This window comes from Saccostrea cucullata, unplaced genomic scaffold, assembly GCF_032062105.1.
Source record: "Saccostrea cucullata isolate Sc308-1 unplaced genomic scaffold, CSIRO_AGI_Scuc_v1 ctg295, whole genome shotgun sequence".
NCBI lineage: Eukaryota > Metazoa > Mollusca > Bivalvia > Ostreida > Ostreidae > Saccostrea > Saccostrea cuccullata.
Window position 1 is genome coordinate 746,727 of NW_026937303.1, and position 24,792 is coordinate 771,518.

Consider the following 24,792-nt stretch of genomic DNA (forward strand, 5'->3'; position numbering starts at 1 on the left):
ACAAAAAAGTAAGTTTTAAACACTTAGAGATAATATTTATGTGCCAGTTAATTAAATAAGTAAAAGAATTCCTCATTTTGGTATTTATTATTTTATTATTATTATTTTTAAGACAGTCGATGAATAATGTGTAGAACAAGTTAATCAACTCTAAACTTTCATGATTTCCGGTTGTAAATAGAAGTGGTTTTTGTAAAGTTTAGACGTTTTTCAAATCATTATTTAGCACGATGAGTGGGGATAAAGAAAAAGAGAAAAGCCTACATGTAAGTTCAAATGTTGTACATAATTTTATTCATCGATGGTCCAATTGCGGTGCGTCGATTTACCCAAAAGGACCCAAAAGAACCCAAAAGGAACCCAAAAGGACTCAAAAGGAACCCAAAAGGACCCAAAAGGAAATAAAGAACGACCCAAAAGGACTTGAAATAAAGAGAATAAATGGATATATAATAAATACTTTCATATTTTATTAAAACTAAAAACTTTTTTTGTGTTTACCCCCCACCCCCCACAGTCCCCGATACCACATGCCTAGAACATGTCATTAAATAAAACTTTATTTCTTTATTTATTAAATATCATATATAAGATATGATAAAACAAAGGAGAAAGAGAATAATACATTGTACTTTGTTAATTTCAGCTAAAAGAAATGGGGATTTAGTGTTTGATGTGTAATAAAAGTCGTATGTTAGAAAAGCAACAATATAAATGTATGTTTTCAAAGGTAAATTTATAATATAATATTCATAATTTAATTCAAATTGTTAATTTTCAATGTATATTAATATAGAAGTCCTATTGAATGGGTCCTTTTGGGTCCTTTTGGGTTCCTTTTGGGTCCTTTTGGGTCCTTTTGGGTAAATCGACGCACCCTCCAATTGTATTATCCACATCTACTGATTTAGCAAAAGTTGTGCCCCTTTTCAGGGTCACCTTAAACTAAAAGTCAAAAGAGAAGAAAACAACATTTTTTCTCTTTTATGCTACCAAAACGTGTTTCTCTTTTATGCTACCAAAACGTGGACATGCTCTGATAAATTCACTGGGTTTATTTTTCCTTTCGAACTATGGGTAGCCCTATCCTGGGCAAGGACAGTCATAGCTGCAGCAGGGATTTTCCACTCACTTTTGGGAATGGGGCCCAGGCCCTTGGAATTGGGAATTTTATGACATTTTATCACTTATTGGGAAATTTTATTGTATGATGTTTTTCAAGAAATGAATAAAAATTGATCTTTAACTTAGTTATTCAGAACTATGAATCAGAGAATTGATCATTATAATTAAGTTTTACCCAAGATTCTTCAAAATTTTGTTTGTTTCATTCAAATTTCCAAGCCTAAACATGTTTGTATTTTGTGAAGTATGTTCAGGTTACCTTCTTGAGTTCTTCTCCTTTCAAAAATTGAACATAGGCAGTTCATTTTTGGGGGAAAGGGAGGGGTTTTGTAATTGGGAATGGGGCACATATTTGGCCCTACACGGGGTAGTGGAAAATCCCTGTGCAGATTTGTAGCGTTATGGTTTAATATGTTTGTGTTTGACCATAACGCTACAGATTCCGTAATGCAGAAAAGGTGCAATTTACAGCGCAATAATTTTTGCGCACTTTTAAGGAGAATTTCTCCACTTTCTAGCATTGGTCAATCAACTACCTGTCACTCCCTAATTCTAGACACATTCTGTAGCCAATATGTATATTTTATCCACCTCCCAACCATTTAATTTTGTCTCTACAGGCAATAAACTTGCTTGAAGTGAATTTTCATCACAAACAAATAATTTTGATCAAGCAAGTTTAAAATGTTGACGGTGCGACCGTTATGGCGAGCGCAGATATTTATTTTGTTATAATTTAGATCGGGCTCGTCAAACTGCACGTGACATTTGGTGCGTCTAGACTCTGACATCACATAATGTCGTATGTAAGTTACATTTCCAAAAAAGAAGCCTGAACAGTGCTGAAAGCAAATGAAGAACGTTGTTATTTATCTTCAATATTTATCCATTAAATCAGGGCATGTTTACTTTTAGTTGAACTTTTGCTGCTATTCTTGCGAGAACTTAGCTTTAACAAGTGATGCATTGTGGGTCCAAATTACTGCCTCAAAAAATTCTATCGAATGAATGTGCAGTAGTCCGAATTTTTTCTTTGCACAGGCGTTGTTTAAGAGCTCGCAGTAACGAGTGTCACTTTGCGACGCTCGCTATCACTTGTAGAGACGACTATAAAGGGTTGGGAGATGGATAAAATATACAGATTAGTTAAATAATGTGCCTAGAATTAGGGAGTGAAAGGTAGTTAATTGACCGATGTTCGAAAGTGGAGAAATTCTCCCCAAAATTGCGCTGTAAATTGCACCTTTTTTGCATTACGAGATCTGAGCGTTATGGTCAAAGACAAATATATAAAACTATAACGCTACAGATCTGCAGCTAGGCTAGGGCAATCAAAATACACTTATACACAGATATTCCTAATCAAATATCAGAGTTACAAACCAGAAAATAATTGCTACTGTGGATTCTATAGGGCTTTTTCCCCACAAGATTACGGGCAAGGGACCTTGCTATTGGAAAGAGTGGATTCAACTATTTAAAACAGGCAAAACGTGATCTGAGCCCTCTCCTCTTTCTTGTTTAATATCCCCTCTAGAATTTTTACAGAAGCATTTTTCACTCATGTTAAGATTCCAGCACTTGCTAAGAGTGTTGCAAAATAAGAACTATATTTGGCTCCTATGGCTTTTGAACAGTAACCAGTAGCAGATCTTTTTCATTCAGGCTCCAGCACCTACTGCGATGTGGGACCTCTGTTTACAGACTTGTCGAAATTTATTATCATTGTCAAACATTTGGTCTGACAGAGTCAAATGTTCTGTCAGACTAGTCAAAGTTTTGTCAGACCAGATACTTACACCTTATTTTAAAGCTGTGAAAGTCATATAAATAACAGCATCAAAATTTACAAAAGCTACAATTTTCCTTCCTTACGATAGAAAGACTTTTGAAAAAGACATAAATGACATTTTTTATGACTCTGCTATTACAAATTTAATTGGCTTTCATCAGCATGCCGCGTACACGGCCATCTTTTCTTTGTATGTGACTGTCTCATTTTTACTGGCCTTGCTGACAAGACCGACAAATTTCGACAAGTCTGTGTGAAAACGATCTAACCCAAAGTACCTCTCTCCACATCACACAGTGGATTGAACTGGATTCTATTAAGCAACTTCTTACTCCTTGGATCAGTCAGAGCAAACATTGTAAAATGAAGGGTTGTAAAGTTAATGTACATTTTGAAATTTTGCAGTAGTACTGTATGAAATAATTTGTGCAAAGTTTATAAAGACAAAGAACCTAGCTGTCAGAAAGACAATCATTAATTTGATTATTTTATTGAAAGAAGGGAAAGGATAAACAATGTTTATACTTGTGCCAAGTGAAAGGATGCAGAGAATGAGATCTCTTAGTTAGTTGAGCAATTTATTGTAAAACATTGCGAAGTTACAGTTAGAAAAATAGTTGAGTTTCTTAACAATATTAGATAAGTTATTAAAGCCCTAAAAAATCTCAACCCTCAGGTGGTTACCATGCATGTACTGCAAAAATCTACTTGAATTACTCTTGTTCTAAACAAGATGTGTTTGTGAAACAAAGATGCCCCTGTATGGCAACATATCAAAAGTTAAATTATCTCAGATGCGAATCAAAATTGTTTTCCACAATAAGGTTCTCTTACAAGAAATACATTTGTGAAATATAAAACCATAGCACCACCAATTCAAAAGTTAAGGCCGAGGTTAACGTTTTTTTAAAAGTAGGTCAAACACCAGGTTCATGATCACAGGGTCAAGGTTGTTGGTTTCTAAAGAAATTACAGATTTTGTGAACAGTATGCTATGGAGCATGTCATGTGACCGCCGGGACCACATAATTTTGCACATGGGCAGAACAATGACTAATGTGCATTAAAATTTGAGGAGACTACTTTTAAAAATGATAAGCACTAAAATAAATTTTTTTTCTTTTATAGAAGTAATTGAGTTAATTCATGAAATTTTTTTTATCAGTCTTGGTAAGTTTTCATCAGATGCTGTTCATGAACCTATCGAAGATCTAACTTTTTAGTGGCAAAGTATTTTCCAAGCTTTTTTTTAGCTCACCTCAACGAAGTTGGGGGAGCTTATGTAATACCCTCGGCATCGTTGTCGGTGTCGGCGTCCCAGGTTAAGGTTAAATTTTTTGGACCAGTTTTCTTTTTAAGTACTTCTGTGCCCTATATTGATAAGTCTTAGACATGTATGGAAGATGCTTCTAGTTTGTTTCACTGTACTAGTCAAAGTTTCAGATGCTGCAATTTCATCAAAGGAATGACCAGGTTAATGTTTTTGGAGCAGGTTAACATTTTTGGTGCAGTTTTTGGTGTAGGTCTCATTTCCAAGGAACTATAAGCCCTATGTTGACCAAACTTGCATGGATCATACATCTAAGAATGCACATTACCAGGCTTGCCTCGGATGCTGAAGCTGACCTACATTTTCCGCATGAGTGAACAGGTTAATGTTTTTTGGGCAGGTCTCATTTCCAAGTAACTATAAGCCCTATGTTGACCAAACTTGCATGGATGATACATCTAAGGATGCACACTACCAGGCTTGCTTTGGATGCTGAATCTGACCTACATTTTCTGGTTGAGTGAACAGGTTAAAGTTTTTTGTGCAGAGTTCATTTCCAAGATACTATGAGCTCTTTAATGACCAAACTTGCATGGATGATACATCTAAGAATGCATTCTACTTGGCTGGCTTGGGTTGCTGAATCTGACCTACTTTTTCTGGATGAGTGAAGAGGTTAAATTTTTATGCAGGTTTCATTTCTAAGTAACTATGAGCCCTATGTTGGGCAAACTCACATGGATGATACATCTTAGGATGCACACTAATGGACTTGCTCCGGATGCTGAATTCAACATATATTTTCTAGATAATGGTCCAGGTAAAAGTTTTGGGCGCAGGTCTATTACCAAGAAACTATAAGGCTAATTATAAACCAAAATTGCCAAATTATGCATCAAGGGATGAAAACTCTCAAACTTGCTTCAGATGCTGGATTTTAATCACATTTTCGTGATGAAGAACTAGTTTGAAATTTTTATATAGGTCTATTCCAAAGTATCAGATCAAAATTGCATAAATTTTGCATTTTTGGGTGTACACTTTTTGTTGGGTAATTGTATGACTTTGCCTTACTTAAAGACAACATTCGTTGAGGTGAGCTCTGTAATCTCTGATTACCTATGTTTATTAAAGAAGGCTTATTTACTTCCATAAATGGAGGATTATTGATTGTATTTTATTACAGAATTGAAACACGCAAATGCTTGGCATCATTATTTGTGTAAGACAGTTTTGTGTAAGTGTATGGTTGGATGAATGTGTTTGCTTGATAGCTATATATAGATACTAGACATGGAACTTGACTGACATGCTTGAATTGTTCTAATAAAATGAAAAGCATTTCTCAGTAAATGATAAAAATATCTTCTATAAAGTTGTCCCGACTTAAAAGTCACATTATAACTGAACATAAATGGATCTTTTATAATAAAGTAGCAGGAAGCTGCTTTAGGATACAGTTTTTTTTTAATGTTTTGAGTTTTAGAGATTTGATATAACCTTCTCTTTTTCTTTTGTCTTTTTCTAAGAAGCCTGGGTCTTAACTTGTCAAATATGATGATAATGAAACAGACATATTGGAGGCTGGGTTAAGTACAAGACAGTATTATAGAGGAATATTGGTTGTGACAACTTCAGACTCTGTCATCAAATACTAACTAGGGCATAAAAATCCATAAATCTTGTAATGCTTTATATTTAAAAGAAGATCTATATAGAAACCAAGATTTAAATATGAAAATGAAGTCTAGCATCATCCATTTATATACCATGTCATAGATAATGCTGATTGATTTATCTGACCATTTGTAAGTCTGATGCTGAAAATGAATAGATGACATCTGTTGCTTATGTTTCCAACACAACTTACACAAACTTTTATCAACAAATAAAATGCATAAATTACAAATATTTAAGCTACTTATCCAGTATACAGATTGTCGCGGACAAGCACGAAAGATTTTGCCACGTTGATGTACAATATGTCAGCGTATAATCTACATTTTGCTTTAAATACGGTAAATATTTTTTCTATTGTTTTAGTTTTTGCTCCATAATTCCTCAGGCAATAGTAATTTATCATCAGAAATGGGAAAATGGGCTCTAATAGTCATCTAAAATTTGTGTATCATGTGTGTGTATGATTTGTTTCTTTTTAGATATGATTAATAATTAATATGCTAAAATTTTAGAATAGGTAATTATTTGTGAAGGTTAATCTGACTATGAATTATGAATTATTCATAAGATTTTAAGGTATTAAAACTTGATTGTGATGGAACAAAAAGATACATTCTGTCTTTATTATTTTAAGGTGTTTTGTATTTTTAAATTAATAAATATTTGCATCAAATATTCCTATGTAAAGGTTAATTTCTTTAAAAGTTATTTGAGAGTTAATGAGAAGAAAATTATAAGCCACTGTACATAGTCCTTCCTCAATGCTTAATCAAGTTAATGGGTCCTTATATTCTGATAAATTAGATATTCATATGTAGTAATTGGTTCAGATCATAAGGTCAGTTTTCATCTCATGATGAAACAATTAATGTTTTTATACTCTGTTCCACACAGCTATGAAATTGTACAGTCATTACTAAGAGTTTTAAAAAATGGGTGCATATCAATACCGCTACATTTTCAAAATTTTCTTTACCGCTACAAAAAACATTACATTACCACTACATATAAAAGTATAATTACTACAACTATTTTGTTAGCCAGCCACTTGTGCATGTTCAGATTGATATAAGTACAAAATATACGTGCACAAGACCCATATTATCCCCTGAAACACAAAATCTCACATTCACACTCGACTCCAAAATATGTAGAATGAGATGCAACAAATCATGAACTAAGTATTTTATTCAATTATTTGAAGCATTTAATGCTTACGTGGCAGCAACTTAACGTTTTATTTCACACTGCCATATATTTAACTTCTGTCAACATTGCCAAAAATTTTAGAATGAGAACAGTTACTGTAAAACATCGTGCTGAATTCTTTGTGGTTGAAACTTATATTCAGTACCTGTATACATGGCTGATTCAATGTTTAGCGGTAATGGGTTGTTTTCGACTGAAAAAATGTAGCAGTAATGATCGGTCGAAAATTTGAAAAAATGTAGCGATAATGAGTTGAAATTTTTGGCGAAGTAGCAGTTATGTTTACCTCCCAAAAAATCAACAGGTGCCTGTTATTAAACTGGACTGTAAATCAGGTCGAAATCCATGAAATATTGCCCTATGATTTAATTATTGCATTGTCCTTTGGTCTTGAAATTTTTAAGTACCAGTAATGGGCATCTTTCTTTTAAATGGGAATATTTTTAGCTCACCAGAGCCAAAGTCTCAAGTGAGCTTTTCTGATCAAAATTTGTCCGTTGTCTGTCGTTGTTGTCGTCGTCATCGTCGTCATTGTCGTAAACTTTTCACATTTTCATCTTCTTCTCAAGAACCACTGGGCCAATTTCAACCAAACTTGCTACAAAGTATCCTTGGGTAAAGGGGATTCAAATTTGTTCAGATGAAGGGCCATGCCCTTTTCCAAGGGGAGATTATTATGAATTAGAGAAAAATTAATGGCATTTTTAAAAAATCCTCTTCTCAAGAACCACTGGACCAGGAAAATTGAAACTCATGTGGAATCATCCTCAGGTAGGGTAGATTCAAGTTTATTCAAATCATGACCCCCGGGGATAGGGTGGGGCCAAAATGGCTGATCAAAGTTTTACATAGGAATATATAGGAAAAATCTTCTTCTCAAGAACCACTGGGCAAGGAAAGTTGAAACTCATGTGGAATCATCTTCAGGTAGGGTAGAATCAAGTTTGTTCAAAGCATGACCCCTGGGGTAGGGTGGGGTCAAAATGGCCGATCAAAGTTTTACATAGGAATATATAGGAAAAATCTTTTAAAAAAAATCTCCTCAAGAACCACTTGGCCAGGAAAGATGAATATATGTGGAAACTTTTAAAAATCATCTTCAAAGCCATGCTTAGTGATATTGTAGATTCAGGTATTTGATCAAATCATGACCCCCCCCTATATCAAATTAGGTTTTGTTAATGTAATTAGACAGAAGGATCAATCAAATTTCAATAAAACACTCAAGTAATTTGCTGTGGCCAAAATGGCCGCTCCAAAGTTTTTTACATAGGAATATATAGAACAAAATCTTCTTCACATCAAAGATGAAACTCTTGTAAAAAATCATCCCCAGGTTGTGTAGAAATAAGTTTCTTCAAGATCATTCAATATGTTGGTGTCATAAACCCCCCTATACTGTGAGATAACTCTGTATTGTGTGTCCAGCTGATCAGCATAACAGCTGTGTGGCAACGCATGAAAAAAAGGTTTAAATAGGAATATATAGGGAAACCACTTTGAAAAAAAAATTTTTTTTTTCTTTTCAACGCACTTGAAAAAAAAGCCATGCTTAGTGATATTCATATAGTATGATAAATCATTTGAACCTGAGGTATTCCCCCGCTTAGATTTTCTAGATTGTCCGTCAAATCATGACCCCCTGTAACGGGGGTTAAAATTCGACAACCCTTTGAGCTTTTGCAATGAAATTTATATCAAATTAGGTTTTGTTAATGTAATTAAAGGTCGTAAAGGATCAATCAAATTTCAATAAAACACTCAAAAGTAAATTTGCTCAAAATTTTTATACATATTTATATGAATTTTCATAAAACCTTACTTATTTGGGATACCAAAGAGAGATAACGTTAATTTTCCTGTGCTATGGGGCTCCAAAGTTTTTAGTGGAGACGGTTATTGACTGTTAGGTTTTTTCATTCCATCTAGAAGAAACACATCTGAAAGACTTCATTCACAAAAAGCATGGGTAAATTACAATTTGACATCGATCGCGATACAAATTACATCCATTCCACACAGAAAAAAATAACATACACATAAAGTAATAACACACATAATCGCATCACTATATCCCATCATACGTTCGAGGGGGTAAATGGACTAAAATATAAGTCTAATTCCTTTTGTTTCATGAACATTTTTTCAGAGATGCGTTAAATGTTGACATGGTGTAAAATTATGATGTGCTTAACGCACTTTGAAAAACCAAAGTGCCCCTCAACGCACTGTGAGATCAAAGTGCGTTCTGTATTGTGTGTCAAAGTGCTGATTTTTCAAAGTGCGTTGTAACACAGCTGTGTAAATTCTGTCATGGCATTTAACTTATCCTATGTAAGTATACAGTTAACTGGCAAAAACGTATAGAAACAAGGCAATATGTCCTGTTATAGACGTTATCTTTTAAAATAGTCTTTAAGTCCATTTATTTATTTTTGCAGTTATTTATACAGTTATATTTTTTTTAAAGAAAAAAAATTTAAATCCCATGACAAATTAATGTTTGTGAATACAATATCTACTCTTTACTTTTTGAGCTTAATTTTCAATTTCATGTCTTTTGTTATATTTTCCTACATGGGTTATAGCCCCCTACCCCAAATTCCCTGTTCCAAATCATTAATTTGGTTTAGCTTGAAGAATTTGGTGTACCATAACTTCATATGTTCTTTGTATTCTTTTTATATCCCCCGCTTGAAAAGCGGGAGGGTATATAGTAATCAGGATGTCCATCCATGTGTCCATCCTACCATTTAGCTGTACATCTGTTTGTAGGTTTGTTACGCTTTGGGGTACCCATCTCTTATCCACAACTCCTCTTATACCACTGAATGAAATATAATGAGACTTTCAAAGAATCTTAATTATTACATATTGCCATTGTGCACCTCTTTTTTACTTTTTGATCCGACACATATTTCGGGTTTCCCATAGCAAAACATGGACAGTGGTATTAGATTAGTATGGTAGGCGGGGGGTATCATTTAGTGAGTTTATAGCTCACATCAGCACCTCTTGTTTAACGTGTGTCTGCACAAAGTGCTTTCTTTTTTCTGGGTGAGGACCATGGGGTCAGAAAATAGACTTGTCACCAGATTTAAGAGGTGTGCATGCATGCAGTTGTAATATTTCCAAGTCATGTTCTAGATTTTGTTCCACATCTCGTTTTTAGGTCAGATAACAGTGTAAACTCAGTCTAGTCATTTAGAGTGTATAGAATTAATATACTTATTTGTCTGTGCTAATATCCAAAGCACATCAATTTGTAAAATTCCAATAAAAATTTCCTGTCAAGTTCTCTGTATACGGAGCCAGATGAATTTTACTTCCAATAATTAATACATTGGTAAAATTAATAAATGGGAAATTAAATCTTGCTTAGTTTTAAATTAATTGATAAAAAAAGTATTTTGTGGTCTTCTTCAAATGTTTCGAATCTTTGACTTTCTATATATTTTTTAACAATCACATTCATCAATCATATTTTACTGATTAGCGGGACTAGCTTTAAGTGTAGCCGGCATGTTGTTGTTGATTCAGGGTGACTTAACAGACCGTGACGCTGTATTTAATGTTTCCTCATTTGTCAAAGTATGACAGGCCCCAGACCCTACACCTAGAAATGATGCAAGTTTGACAGAAAGTTCAGATTACAGTTATACAATCCTTTAATTTGATCTCAATTTTAATTAGCTTTATCATGTTTATTAATTTAGTCATGTAAATGCAATGCAGCTTTTTGACCCTGCACTGCAAAGACAAAAATTTTCAAAGATTAAAAAATGACTGACTAGAATTTTTCATTTAACCATATTGTAACTCCTGGTGTGACCTCAGAGTATGATTTAGGTTACACAAGTGATGTAATAGGGGGAGGAATTAGACTGTGTACTCTGATATTAACAGAGATGTTCTGAATAATTGTCTTCAGGTATAAATACCAAGCAAATCTGTCAAAAAACAACATAACTATCTAGTTAGACCATAAAAACTTCATCAAAGCTACAAAAACATTCCTCCAGCATGGATTTCCACAGATTTAATGTAAGTCCTTCATTTATTTCTTTGTTAACTTAGTATTTATCTTTTCTAATATAATATCTTGTTTTTAAAAAAAATATACATCTGGTTATGTATTTACTGGACAGAATATGGAGCAAAATCCATTTATGGATTAAATGATGTTTCTCTACATACGTGTCACCAGATTCATCAATTTGGCTCCTTTATTAAGCTCAATTGTGGGTGACATTCATATGAAAACATTGAAGGTGTGTTTTAATCAATTTTTAGCTCACCTGAGCCGAAGGCTCAAGTGAGCTTTTCTGATCAAAATTTGTCCGTCGTCTGTCGTTGTCGTTGTCGTCGTTGTTGGCGTTGTTTTAACTTTTCACATTTTTTTTTTGAACCACTGGGCCAATTTCAACCAAACTTGGCACAAAGTATCCTTGGGTTTCAGATTGTTCAAATGAAGGGCCACGCCCTATTTAACTGATATTAGTGAAAAATTAATAGCATTTTTAAAAAATCTTCTTTCACTGGGCCAGGAAAGATGTTTAGTGTAATCAAGTTTGATGACCCCCGGGGCTATGGGGCCAAAATGGCCGACCAAAGTTTTACATAGGAATATATAGGAAAAAATCTTTTAAAATCTTCTTCTCAAGAACCACTGGGCCAGGAAAGATGAAATCATGTGGAATCATCCTCAGGTAGTGTAGACAATTTTGTTCTCATTAGGGTGGGGCCAAAATGGCCGACCAAAGTTTTACATAGGAATATATAGGAAAAATCTTTAAAAATGAACCACTACAGGAAAGATGAAACTCAAAATTTGTAGATTCAATTTTGTTAATTTGCCAAAATAAAAGTTTTACATAGGAATATATAGGAAAAATCTTTAAAAATCTTCTTCTTAAGAACCACTGGGCCAGGAAAGATGAAACTCATGTGGAATCATCCTCAGGTAGTGTAGATTCAAGTTTGTTAAAATCATGACCCCCGGGGCTAGGATGGGGCCAAAATGGCCGACCAAAGTTTTACATAGGAATATATAGGAAAAATCTTTTAAAAATCTTCTTCTCAAGAACAACTGGAATTGGAAAAATGAAACTCATGTTGAATCATCCTCAGGTAGTGAAAATTTAACACATGACCCCCGGGGCTAGGGTGGGGCCAAAATGGCCGACCAAAGTTATAGAAATTAGAACAAATCTTTTAATGTCCTAAGAACCACTGGGCCAGGAAGATGAAACTCATGTGGAATCAAGGTAGTGTTTCTACATTGCTCAAATCATGAAATTTACGGTGGGGCCAAAATGGCCGATCAAAGTTTTACATAGGAATATACAGGAAACATCTTTTAAAAATCTTCTTCTTAAAAATCATTGAGAAATGAAAGATGAAACTCATGTGGAATCATCCTCAGGTAGTGTAATTCAATATCACCCCCGGGGCTAGGGTGGGGCCAAAATGGCTGACCAAAGTTTTACCTAGGAATATATAGAAAAATTCTTTAAAAATCTTCTTCTCAAGAACCACTATGCCAGAAAAGATGAAACTCATGTGGAATCATCCTCAGGTATTGTAGATTCAAGTTTGTTTAAATCATGACCCCTGGGGCTAGGATGGGGCCAAAATGGCTGACCAAAGTTTTATATAGGAATATATAGGAAAAACTTTAAAAATCTTCTTCTCAATAACCTTTGGGCCAGGAAAGACGAAACTTATGTGGAATCATCCTCAGTGAGTGAAGGTTCAAGCTTGTTCAAATCATGACCTCTGGGGCTAGTTTTGGGCCCAAAATGGCTGACCAAAGTTGTACATAAGGATATATAGGGAAACCTTTTAAAATCTTCTTTTCAAGTACTTCCAAGCCATGATTAGTGATATTTTTCTATTTATATGGAATCATCCTAGGTAGTTGATACATTGTTCAAATCATGACACCCCACAAACTTTCATATGATATGTGCTTTTTTTTTTTAGCGATGTGGCCCTTGGGCCTCTTGTTTTGGCTTTTCAGATATTTACCTGATATTTGATTAAGTTCATGAAATTTATTTGACCTTTGCTCTTCATTATATAATGCTAATTTGGATGACATTTACCTGGTACTGTACAGAATGTAAAAGTAATAATTTGTAAACGTTTTGTTTTATGTACTAGGATATTTACAATGCATATATGGAAAATAACACAACCTTATATTGCCTTTATATGCCTTAAATGTTTGTGACCACGTTTATAGCATAAATTAATATCATTAGAAAAGAAGAACTAAGTACAACTACTTAATGTATTGACACTTGTCTTGAGTTTAAAATTGTCAATTAAATGAAAGAAGAATTGTGTCTGTTAGGGATATTTATCACACAACTATACCTATATATGGTACAACTATGAGATATATATATTTTCTTATATGAACTGAGCAAATCAGGATAACCTAACTGATTATCTTATGTTGATAACAATTTATTTTACACATCGGTAGAGCAGGGGGAGATATATCAAATATTATCTCACACAACCCCCTATATATAAATGATATACATTTATAAGTCAAAATCTTGGTATTCACTCCAGAAATTGAAACTTCTGTGGTCAATCTAGTCATTTCACATTTTTTAGCCCCTTCCCTCAATCCATTATAATTTTTGTTTCACCTATGGGGAATCTCAATTTAAAATTTATACATTGACTGATAAGTGATACCAACTTTTTTCAGACAGTGTTAGGTGCAATGCAAATATGCACAGTCTAGATGACTAATTAAGAGTCATCAAAGCGTAACAGGCCATTGCAGTATACTCCTTCTCTCCTGTGTATATATAGTACAGCATATAAACATTTAGCCATGTGTAAATCGAGGTCATAGATCTCCCACAGAACTCTTCGTACCTCCGAGTTTTTCTTTCACTTGACAGCTCGTTTAAGTGTGGATGTAAAATTGTATTCGTGGCATTCCTTGAAGTTCATTCAGTGTAGGATAGATCTGTCTGACAATGTCGGAGAAAATTTCTCACAGCGTAAGTCTATCTCAGAAAAAAATCAATACACCTCTATTTCTCACCTTTACAAGTTTTATTAAATTGCTTTTAGGAGTCTGTAGGATTTCTGAGTTTTAACCATTTAATTTTTTACCTATGAATGAGGAAACACTTAGAAAATTCACAGAAATAGTTAAACTTAATTTGTTTACTTTATGTTAGAAGGGAAGGCTACAGATGTAGTTTATCTGAAGAACTCAGTAATGTTCCATTAAACATTCTTTTTAATGTATAATGTGTGTATTGATTACAGGGTATTGCTTCACTACAGGAGAAGTTCTAATTTCTCTAGGAGACTACCTAGCTAAAGTACACTTTGTAATAAGAGTTCAGTTGAATCCCTCTCTTTACAGCCTCATATGATTAACTTTAGTTTTAATTTAATTGACCTCTTTTAATGTAAGGGGGATCTACAGGTTTATATGTGTGTTTTTGGAATGTTTTCTTTCCTAATGAAAGGTTGATCATTTCAGTACAGGATTGGGGTTGGTTTTCATCTTTTTTTACAGTTCACCTTCAGGTCATAAAGTTGTCTGATGTATTTAAAGTAAAAAGTGTGTTAGATGAATTAGGATGGAGACTGGGTTAATTTTGTATTTAAATGAATAAGGATGGAGACTGTTTGCAGTGTCCAGATCATTTGTTGAGAGTCTGTGTAAACCCATGACCTCTGTAATATATCTACACTTTGAAGTCTCTAGTACAGTACACTTCAAAAGCTTAAAAATATAAAACTCTCCTTGAGAATCATAGTTGAAGGGTATGATTAATCGTGCACTTTACCTTTCAAATTTGAGGCCATACACAGACTCATTCAGGGTACATGATTCAACATGATACACTTTCTATTTTAGGCTGTACAAAGGCTCTGAAGGGTACATGATTCAACATGATACACTTTCTATTTTAGGCTGTACAGAGGCTTTGAAGGGTACATGATTCAACATGATACACTTTCTATTTTAGGCTGTACAGAGGCTATGAAGGGTACATGATTCAACATGATATACTTTCTATTTTAGGCTGTACAGAGGCTTTGAAGGGTACATGATTCAACATGATACACTTTCTATTTTAGGCTATACAGAGGCTCTGAAGGGTACATGATTAAACAAGATATACTTTCTATTTTAGGCTGTACAGAGGCTCTGAAGGGTACATGATTCAATATGATACACTTTCTATTTTAGGCTGTACAGAGGCTTTGAAGGGTACATGATTCAACATGATATACTTTCTATTTTAGGCTGTACAGAGGCTTTGAAGGGTACATGATTCAACATGATACACTTTCTATTTTAGGCTGTACAGAGGCTCTGAAGGGTACATGATTCAATATGATACACTTTCTATTTTAGGCTATACAGAGGCTCTGAAGGGTACATGATTCAATATGATACACTTTCTATTTTAGGCTATACAGAGGCTCTGAAGGGTACATGATTCAACAAGATATACTTTCTATTTTAGGCTGTACAAAGGGCCACAAATGTGGCATTCCAGAAACACCATGTCACGAGGGACAAGCGAGGAAAGGTCCTGGGAGCCAAGAAAGGATTCCGGGGGTGTACAATATGGCTGACGGGTCTGTCGGGGGCAGGGAAGACCACAATTTCGTTTGCCCTGGAGGAGTACCTGGTCAGTCAGGGGATTCCTGCCTACAGTCTGGACGGGGACAACATCAGGACCGGGCTCAACAAGAACCTGGGCTTCACCCCTGAGGACCGCGAGGAAAACATCCGCCGAATCTCTGAGGTCGCCAAACTGTTTGCTGATGGTGGCATCGTGTGTATCACTGCCTTCATCAGCCCCTTTAAAAAGGTAGGTCATCTAGTGTCAAGTGTTAGCACTGGCAGTGGTTTGTACATGTAGTAGATTGTACTTAATCATGTGTTGTCAAGCACTGGTTTATGGAGGACCCATTCAGCATTACTAATACCTGTGGATTGTTTATTAAACAAATAAATGTAAAGCTGTTCATGAAGGTTTCATTGAGAAAAAATATATTTGTTACCAAATAATTTATTTGATGAATAGGGAAAAAAATTATCTAATACGAGAAGAAGACAAGGAAGATCTTTTGTTTCTTTTGAGGATAATTTAAATTGTTTGTTTTCCAAGAAATAGAGCTACAAGAATAACTTTTATCATGAATGTTTCAAGTGGTTCTTAACATCTAATGGTGAGAAATGATTAATCATATTATGGTATGAGGGTGCTTATAAAATTCTTTGAAGACTATATAGCTTGTGTATCTGTTCACTGGTTTCTTTGTTTTGAAAAGGGCATTGTAGCATGGGGATTGACTATAACAAGCTGTGGCTTCTAAGTATACATATATTGATGTAATAGTTCAGTTATTTTATAAAGTACATGTAATTATTAATTTAGGGCAGTGAGTCACAGACACCAGATCCTCTACCCTAGTTCAGATACAGCATGTAGTCCTGGTAGTGCTGATAATTATACGTTATGGAACTCAGCTGATTTAAAAGTTATCTGTCAAATATTTTCTACTTGTCTTATTACCAAAGCCTAAAATTTTTTAGTTGTCATGCTCAACTTGTTCAAATTGCAGTGTTTTATAGTAAGTGGAATACTAAGGAGGGAGAACACATGGTCACAACTGTTTTAATCGTGTTACCACACAGTTATTGTCAAGCTTAAAAATTTATTTTATACTACAGTGGAGCCTCATTTATCCGGACGCTTTGGTTCCTAGTCAATTTGTCCGGATATGTGAAGCGTCCGGATACCTGAATCACCAGTTGAACAAAACAATATAACAATTAAAAATTCTGTCCCAATGAAAAAGTGTCCGGATACTGAAGCATCTGGATATCTGGGGTCCGGATATCTGAAGGTCCACTGTAATTGAATGCTTAGATACAGAACCTGTCCTGGTAGCTCAGGATAATCAAAGAGAAATTCTAATGGAAGTTTGTAAAACAGTTTGATAAAACACATTATCAAAAGAATATCTGATATGTTTTATGACCTACATTTACGAAGGGTTGTCCCAGAAAAATTTGAACTTTTTAAATATTTCAAATACAACTGTACTATTCAATCTCAAAATGAACAATTTTTTGCATGCTGTTGGAAAATGACCTTTTTGTTATTTTGACAAAATATTATAGGCCTGTGATGTCATATGCATTTAAATATGGCATTTAAATGGTGTTAATTATCAGTAGTCAGTGCACAACAATTCTTTGTCTTCTACAAATAGCCTTGTCAATAAAGTTTTGTTATCAGTTATACGGAAAGATGGTGTCACAAACTTTACCTACATAAATGCTCTATAATTTGGTGAACAAGTACTCGTGTTTAAAAATTCATGTATTGGACATCATCAATGACAAATATATGACAATATGTGCCAAAGCACTTTCAACAAGCATTCTGAGAGTATTGCATAAGCAAAACATGTCCCCTACCAGATTCTCTTTTCTCTTTAAGATACAAGCTCATTTGCAACATTAATATAGTGCATCACAAACCCGTTTGTAATCCCAATTATAAAAAATTAAAAATGCCCTAATTCTGTCAAAAATCAATGATGCCAAATGAAATTCAAACTTGATCTGTAACTCTTCAAGATACACTCACATACCAAAAATCAGCTCAATGTCTTCAAGCATTTAGAAAAAAAAAAAAGCGGAAAACCAAGTGGGACAGGCTGACAGGGACAGGTTGACAGACAGACAGACTCAGCTGAATCCTACATGTATAGTCCCCTCCGGTTTCACTGGTAGGTGACTAATCAGACATTGTTAAAAATGGTGACATTGAGCGGTAATGTGGAGCACCAAACTATCAAGCAGCACTATGTTGAGCAGGATAGGACTCCTATACATAGGGAAAAGAGATGTTAACGATTTAAAAACACAAACATATGGGAAACAGGTTCATATCTAGTTTAAGGTGTGTTAGGTTGACTTGACTGGTTTTCCAATAGAAGAGAATAGACCACTTATTTAGAGAAATATCATGGATTTATAAATTTTATCAAAATTATCACTGTATGATCATGATGATATTTTAGACTAGCGTTTATAATATTAAAGATGTTTAAGGTATATATGAAGTGCCAAAATATTTCCAATCTATGAGAAATCTTAATGACTTATTTTATAGGATCGTGAGCGTGCCCGAGAACTCCACGAGGCCGCTGGACTGAAGTTTGTGGAGTGTTTTGTAGACACGCCAATCGAGGTCTGTGAACAGCGTGATGTGAAGGGATTGTACAAGCGAGCGAGAGCCGGCGAGATCAAAGGTCAAATATATACCTATATACAGCAGTTTATAAAGATTTTAGTTATGTACAAAGCACTAAAAACTTTCAAAAGTCTTACACAGAAAATCTCTCTCTTTCTCTCTCCCTGACATATCTCTCTCTGTGTTGTAGGGTTTACCGGAGTAGATCAGGCCTATGAGGGCCCAGATAATCCTGAGGTGGTTCTGAAGGCCGGCAAAGAGACAGTGGATGAGTGTGTACAGAACATTGTGTCTCATCTCGTGGATATAGTGAGTAGTTTATAAAAATCAAAACTCCACATCTTGTGGATATAGTGAGTAGTTTACAAGACTCAAAACTCCACATCTTGTGGATATAGTGAGTAGTTTATAAAAATCAAAACTCCACATCTTGTGGATATAGTGAGTAGTTTACAAGACTCAAAACTCCACATCTTTGGATATAGTGAGTAGTTTATAAAAATCAAAACTCCACATGAGTAGATTATAAAAATAAAACACATCTTGTGGATACGTCAAATGACCTCAGCATCCCTACCCCTAAGCCCCTTACCCTTACACTGATATCACAGACGGTAAAGATGATGTATTGCTTTAAAACTTTAACGAAATTTTTAAAAGCAATACTGTAAATCACGTTTTCTTCGCGAGAACTTAATTTTCTCGTAAATACGCGAGACAATGAGCTCGCGAAAATTTAATTCTCACATTTAAGAGTATTCCTTAAGATTATATAGAGGAAAAACAACAATTCGTGAAAATTATGTCTCGCTAATAAAGAGTCAATGACTATCTCGCGAAAATAAGGTGTTGCAAAAATTTAGTGATCTACAGTAATTAAAATAATATATTGTACTGTTATTCTAAGACAGATATATTAAAATTTCCTAGCCAATCATGACTGAATTTCATGTCTTTCACTACCTTGTTAAGACAATGAATTTGGTTAATTTTGTAGGAGGTGGTACCAACAGGAGCTGTACAGACGGTCAGGGAGTTGTTTGTCTCCGAAAATCGGATCGAGGTCACCAGGGCAGAGGCGGAGCAACTACCAGCTCTCGATATCAACAAGGTAGGGGGGTCAGATCAACAATAATGGAGTCAAATCTACATCAACTAGGACTTAAATTATTAAATGACCCCTTTAATATTCTTTTATGTAGTACAGGAGATGCATTGTAGTCTATTGATATTTCATATATACTGTATACTTTACTGTTTCAGCTGGATTTGGAATGGACACAGGTTCTGTCAGAGGGCTGGGCCACGCCCCTCAGTGGTTTTATGAGGGAGAGAGAGTATCTACAGAGTCAACACTTTGGCTGTTTGTTGGATGGTATGTCACAATAAAAGCACAAACAATGAGAGTAAAAACTAATTTACAGAGATTTAATGAGAAAGGTCTTTCCTGTGAAATTTTTAGCAAGTAATTAATATAAAGTTGATATAGATTTTTATGCCCCGCCAGAATTTTATTCCGTCACAAGCTCTGTTCAAAGCTAAGTTTCTTTGAAACTATCCAAGATATTTTCATCAAACTTCATATGCTGATAATAGTGAGAGCTATGCAACTGCATCAACATTTTTTGACCCTGAATTTACTTTTTTAAATTGGTATATTACCATTCAAGTTGGTGTCATCAAATTTCACATGTTGATACAAACTTGCATGGATGATGCATCTAGAGATGAACACTACCAGATTTGCTTCGGATGCTGGATCTGACCTACATTTTCCAGATAAGTGACCAGGTTAAAGTTTTTGGAGCAGGTCCTGTGTGTCCAAGGAACTATAAGCCCTACCCAATCCAAACTTTCATGGACGATGCATCTAGGGATGAACACTACCAAACTTGCTTCGGATGCTGAATCTGACATATATTTTCATTCCCAAGTAACTATAAGCCCTGCCTGAACCAAACTTGCATGGATGATGCATCTAGGGATGGACACTACCAGACTTGCTGGTTCTGACCTTTATTTTTATTCCCAAGTAACTATAAGCCCTGCCTGAACCAAACTTGCATGGATGATGCATCTAGGGATGGACACTACCAGACTTGCTTCGGATGCTGGATCTGACCTACATTTTTATTCTCAAGTAACTTTAAGCCCTACCTGAACCAAACTTGCATGGATGATGCATCTAAGGATGGACACTAACAGACTTGCTTCGGATGCTGGATCTGACCTACATTTTTATTCCTTAGTAACTATAACCCCTACCTGAACCAAACTGATCAAATTTTATACACATTGAATTTTCATGTTGCTTTACTAAATATCCTCGGCGGGGCATTCATGTCCTATGGACATATTTCTAGTAATTAAAGTGTCGGTCAAGAGCACAACTTTTGTAAAGTGGTACAGTCCAGACATTTTATTTTAACACTATATTAAGACATTTTACTCTAACACTATATTACCATTATCTTCCCCATATTAGGCGGAGTGACCAACCAGTCGATCCCGATCGTTTTGCCGGTTTGTACGGAGGATAAAGAGAAGCTAGACGGATGTGCCGCCTTAACTCTGAAATATAGTGTATTTACGTAATCCCGAGTTTTATCCCCACAATAAAGAGGAGCGCTGCTGTCGACAGTTTGGCACCAGTCACAGAGGTCATCCTTATGTCAAGGTCAGCTGAAGGTCACTTTTAAATACCATTTATACACATCTCTGACTCTTTGAATTAAATAAAGTACAGCACTTTATCAAATAGGAATTGCACTTTAAAGTGAAATAAATTACTAGTTAGTCATGAAATATTTGAATTTTTATTCTTTTACATGTTACTCTATGAAGAGCAAATTAACAAATCATGTTTACTACTTGTTAACTGCTTGTTGTGTACAGTTAATTTTTCCTATTGTTTTCTACTTATTGTGTAATTATTGTGTACATATGATCTATGAGAGTTGGGACTGGCTTGTTGTGTACAGTTAATTTATCTTATTGTTTTCTACTTATTGTGTAATTATTGTGTACAGATGATCTACGAGAGTGGGGACTGGCTTGTTGGGGGTGATCTAGCTGTGATAGAGAGAATAAGATGGAATGATGGACTGGACGAATACAGACTCACCCCAATGGAGCTACGCAACAAGTTCAGAGAACTAGGGGTTCGTCTTAACTCATAACAGTGTTATACTATTACATCAATAAGAAGTATGAAGCATTTCTTTTAGAAAGAATCAGATGTGCTGAGCTAAAAACATTTTACTTTACAGGCCGATGCAGTATTTGCTTTCCAACTACGCAATCCTATACACAATGGTCACGCCTTACTGATGGCTGACACAAAACGTAGACTGTTAGAGAAAGGCTACAGCAAGCCTGTGCTACTCCTACACCCATTAGGTAAGTCCATATTTATCATAAAACATAGGCTGTTAAAGAAAAGCTCCTACATCCACTGGGTAAGTCCATATTTATCTGGGTAAAGTGATATTACACTGAGTACAGTGATTTCAGTTGTTTTAATAGAGATTTTTAACATTGTAAATAATGTTTATTAGAGCTTTGCTTAAACAAGTCCTATAGAAGTCACATTGTCCCTCTCTGATTAAGAATATCTGAGGTCCATTATTCAGTGTCTTTGACTTTAAGTCTTTGTGATGCCTTACAGGTGGGTGGACAAAGGATGATGATGTGCCATTACCTACACGCATGAAGCAACACAAAGCTATACTGGACGAGAGAGTTCTAGATCCAGACTCCACAGTCCTAGCCATTTTCCCATCTCCAATGATGTATGCAGGGCCAACAGAGGTAAATAAAATACACTTATCAGTCCTAGCCATCTTCCCATCTCCAATGATGTACACAGGTAAATAAAATACACTTATATTATCAGTCCTAGCCATCTTCCCATCTCCAATGAAGTACGCAGGGCCAACAGAGGTAAATAAAATACACTTATATTATCAGTCCTAGCCATCTTCCCATCTCCAATGAAGTACGCAGGGCCAACAGAGGTAAATAAAATACACTTATTAGTCCTAGCCAATCTCCAATGATGTACGCAGGGCCAACAGAGGTAAATAAAATACACTTATATTTTCCTAGCCATCTTCCCATCTCCAGATGGCAGGGCCAACAGAGGTAAATAAAATACACTTATATTATCAGTCCTAGCCATCTTCCCATCTCCAATGATGTACGCAGGGCCAACAGAGGTAAATAAAATACACTTATATTATCAGTCCTAGCCATCTTCCCATCTCCAATGATGTACGCAGGGCCAACAGAGGATACACTTATATTATCATACACATGTACGCAGGGCCAAGAGGTGAAATAAAATACACTTATAAAGTCCTAAATTTTGATGTACGCATCCAACTGTAAATAAAATACATATATGATTTAGCCATCTTCCCATCTCCAATGATGTAAGGGCCAACAGAGGTAAATAAAATACACTGATTATTTTTCAATGAAGTATGCAGGGCCAACAGAGGTAAATAAAAAACATATATTAATTTAATATCTCCAATGAAGTAAAAATAGAATACACTGAAATTATCAGAATCTGTGAATGACACTTGTATGAATATGAAGTTCTTGAGGTATTTACAAAACTACCTTTAATGTATGTTATAGAACACAAATTTAAAAGTTCTGATTTTTTAACCAGGTACAGTGGCATGCTAAGGCCAGGATGTCAACTGGGGCTAACTTCTACATAGTGGGGCGTGACCCTGCTGGCATGCCTCACCCTGATGGTACAAGAGATCTATTTGATCATACACATGGGGCAAAGGTGAGATAAATTTAAAGTCAAATTTTGTTAATTCCTGTTTCAATATACATATATGTTTTACCAGTTTTTCTCTGAAAACCTCAACCTCAATGATTATTTTTCGTGATTTAGGAAACATTTAATTTAATACTTAATAAAAATAATGCTTTTCTGTGAGAAATATTTGCAAGAAAAAAAAAGTTGCAAAACTCAATGTATTTTTTAAACACAAATAAAAGTTGGTTTACAGTATATTTATGAAACTACTATATTTTCTAAGAAACTTGTGTTCATTTAATAGAATTTTTTTTTCGGCCTTTCCTCAAATACCTTTTAGATTGTTACTATAAACTACTAGATGTCAGTTAATAGATTTTTTGATTTTCTTCACAGGTTTTGACGATGGCACCAGGGTTAACACAGTTAGAAATTGTTCCCTTCAGAGTGGCAGCATATAACACTAAACTAAAACAGATGGATTTCTTTAACCCAGAACGTAAGGAGGACTATGATTTTATATCGGGGACTCGTATGAGAAAGCTTGCAAGGGAAGGCCAGAACCCTCCTGATGGATTCATGGCTCCTAAGGCCTGGAAAGTCCTGGCCGAGTATTATCAGTCTGTTAAAGAATAACAGGAAGTGACATCATCCCACAACAGGAAGTAGGGGACCTCCTCGGTGTATAAACTACTAAGTATAATTTTAGTTGTTTCTTCCTGCAGGGACCAATGTCTTTTTAAATAATTATTTTTTTTTGTTGAATTTATTATGTATTTTTTATTTATTTATATTTTATGAGCAAATTGTTTAAATTTATATTATCTTTTTTATACCATATAACATATTGTTATGAAAAATATTAATTTTTAAAAAAAAATCACTTTTATGATGAATTATACTTTTTTCCTTCACTGAATGTTGGAAAGTTATTACCGTTATTCAATGGTTATTAATTTTAAGCAGATATTATTTGATAGCATCGATAAATTTATTTTTTATGTATAAATTTTACCTATTTAATATGTTTAATGACACTGCATGTGTCTACTGCATACATAAGGTTGAATGGGATTGGGTTGATTCAAAAATGTTTTTTTTGTATTTGGGCTTTTTAGGAATTTTTTTAGACTTGTCATTTTTCAGTGTGGGAAACGTCATACATACCTAGGTTGTAAATTGTATAATTATAGGTGTTTTGCCTTTTTTGTCTGATATATATTACCTGAGTATTATTATGATTATACTGTATACCTGACCAATGTCTGTGTTTTGTTTTAAATACAGTATTTGACCTTGTTTACCAGGTAATTTTTATTGTTTACTGATCTACCGCTGCTGTTTAACTGTATACTGGGAGAGATAAGTGTTACAAACATATATAAAGATTATATAAACCAGAGGGATCAATAAAGTACTTAAATTAATTATTGTCTTGTCTTTTGATTATTAATTGCAAAGATTAAAATAGAAAAATGTATTCTTTTCTTTTTATTATAGTTGAATATAATGAATCATCACAGAAAATGTTTATTTTGTCATTTGTTTGAAGAGGTCTTACATATATAAACAGAAGTATTTCTTAACAAAAACAAATGGCATATTGGACTAAACACCATGACAAAGAATGTATAAAAGTTGTGCCAGGGGGATGAAATCAAACCCC

The 24,792-nt window shown here is 34.6% G+C and overlaps 1 protein-coding gene across 1 annotated transcript; it reads left to right on the plus strand.

Annotated features, from left to right (window-relative positions):
- The first annotated feature begins 150 nt into the window (after positions 1–150).
- On the plus strand, positions 151–24,553 carry LOC134247820 (bifunctional 3'-phosphoadenosine 5'-phosphosulfate synthase-like). The gene is given in 13 exon segments (XM_062730217.1): positions 151–266; positions 15,596–15,946; positions 18,266–18,404; positions 18,537–18,655; positions 19,344–19,457; positions 19,610–19,721; positions 20,832–20,925; positions 20,927–21,023; positions 21,376–21,507; positions 21,616–21,745; positions 22,014–22,156; positions 23,025–23,150; positions 23,523–24,553. Coding segments are annotated over 13 exon segments (1,833 nt in total). The 5' UTR covers positions 151–230; the 3' UTR covers positions 23,763–24,553.
- The last annotated feature ends 239 nt before the right edge of the window (positions 24,554–24,792 follow it).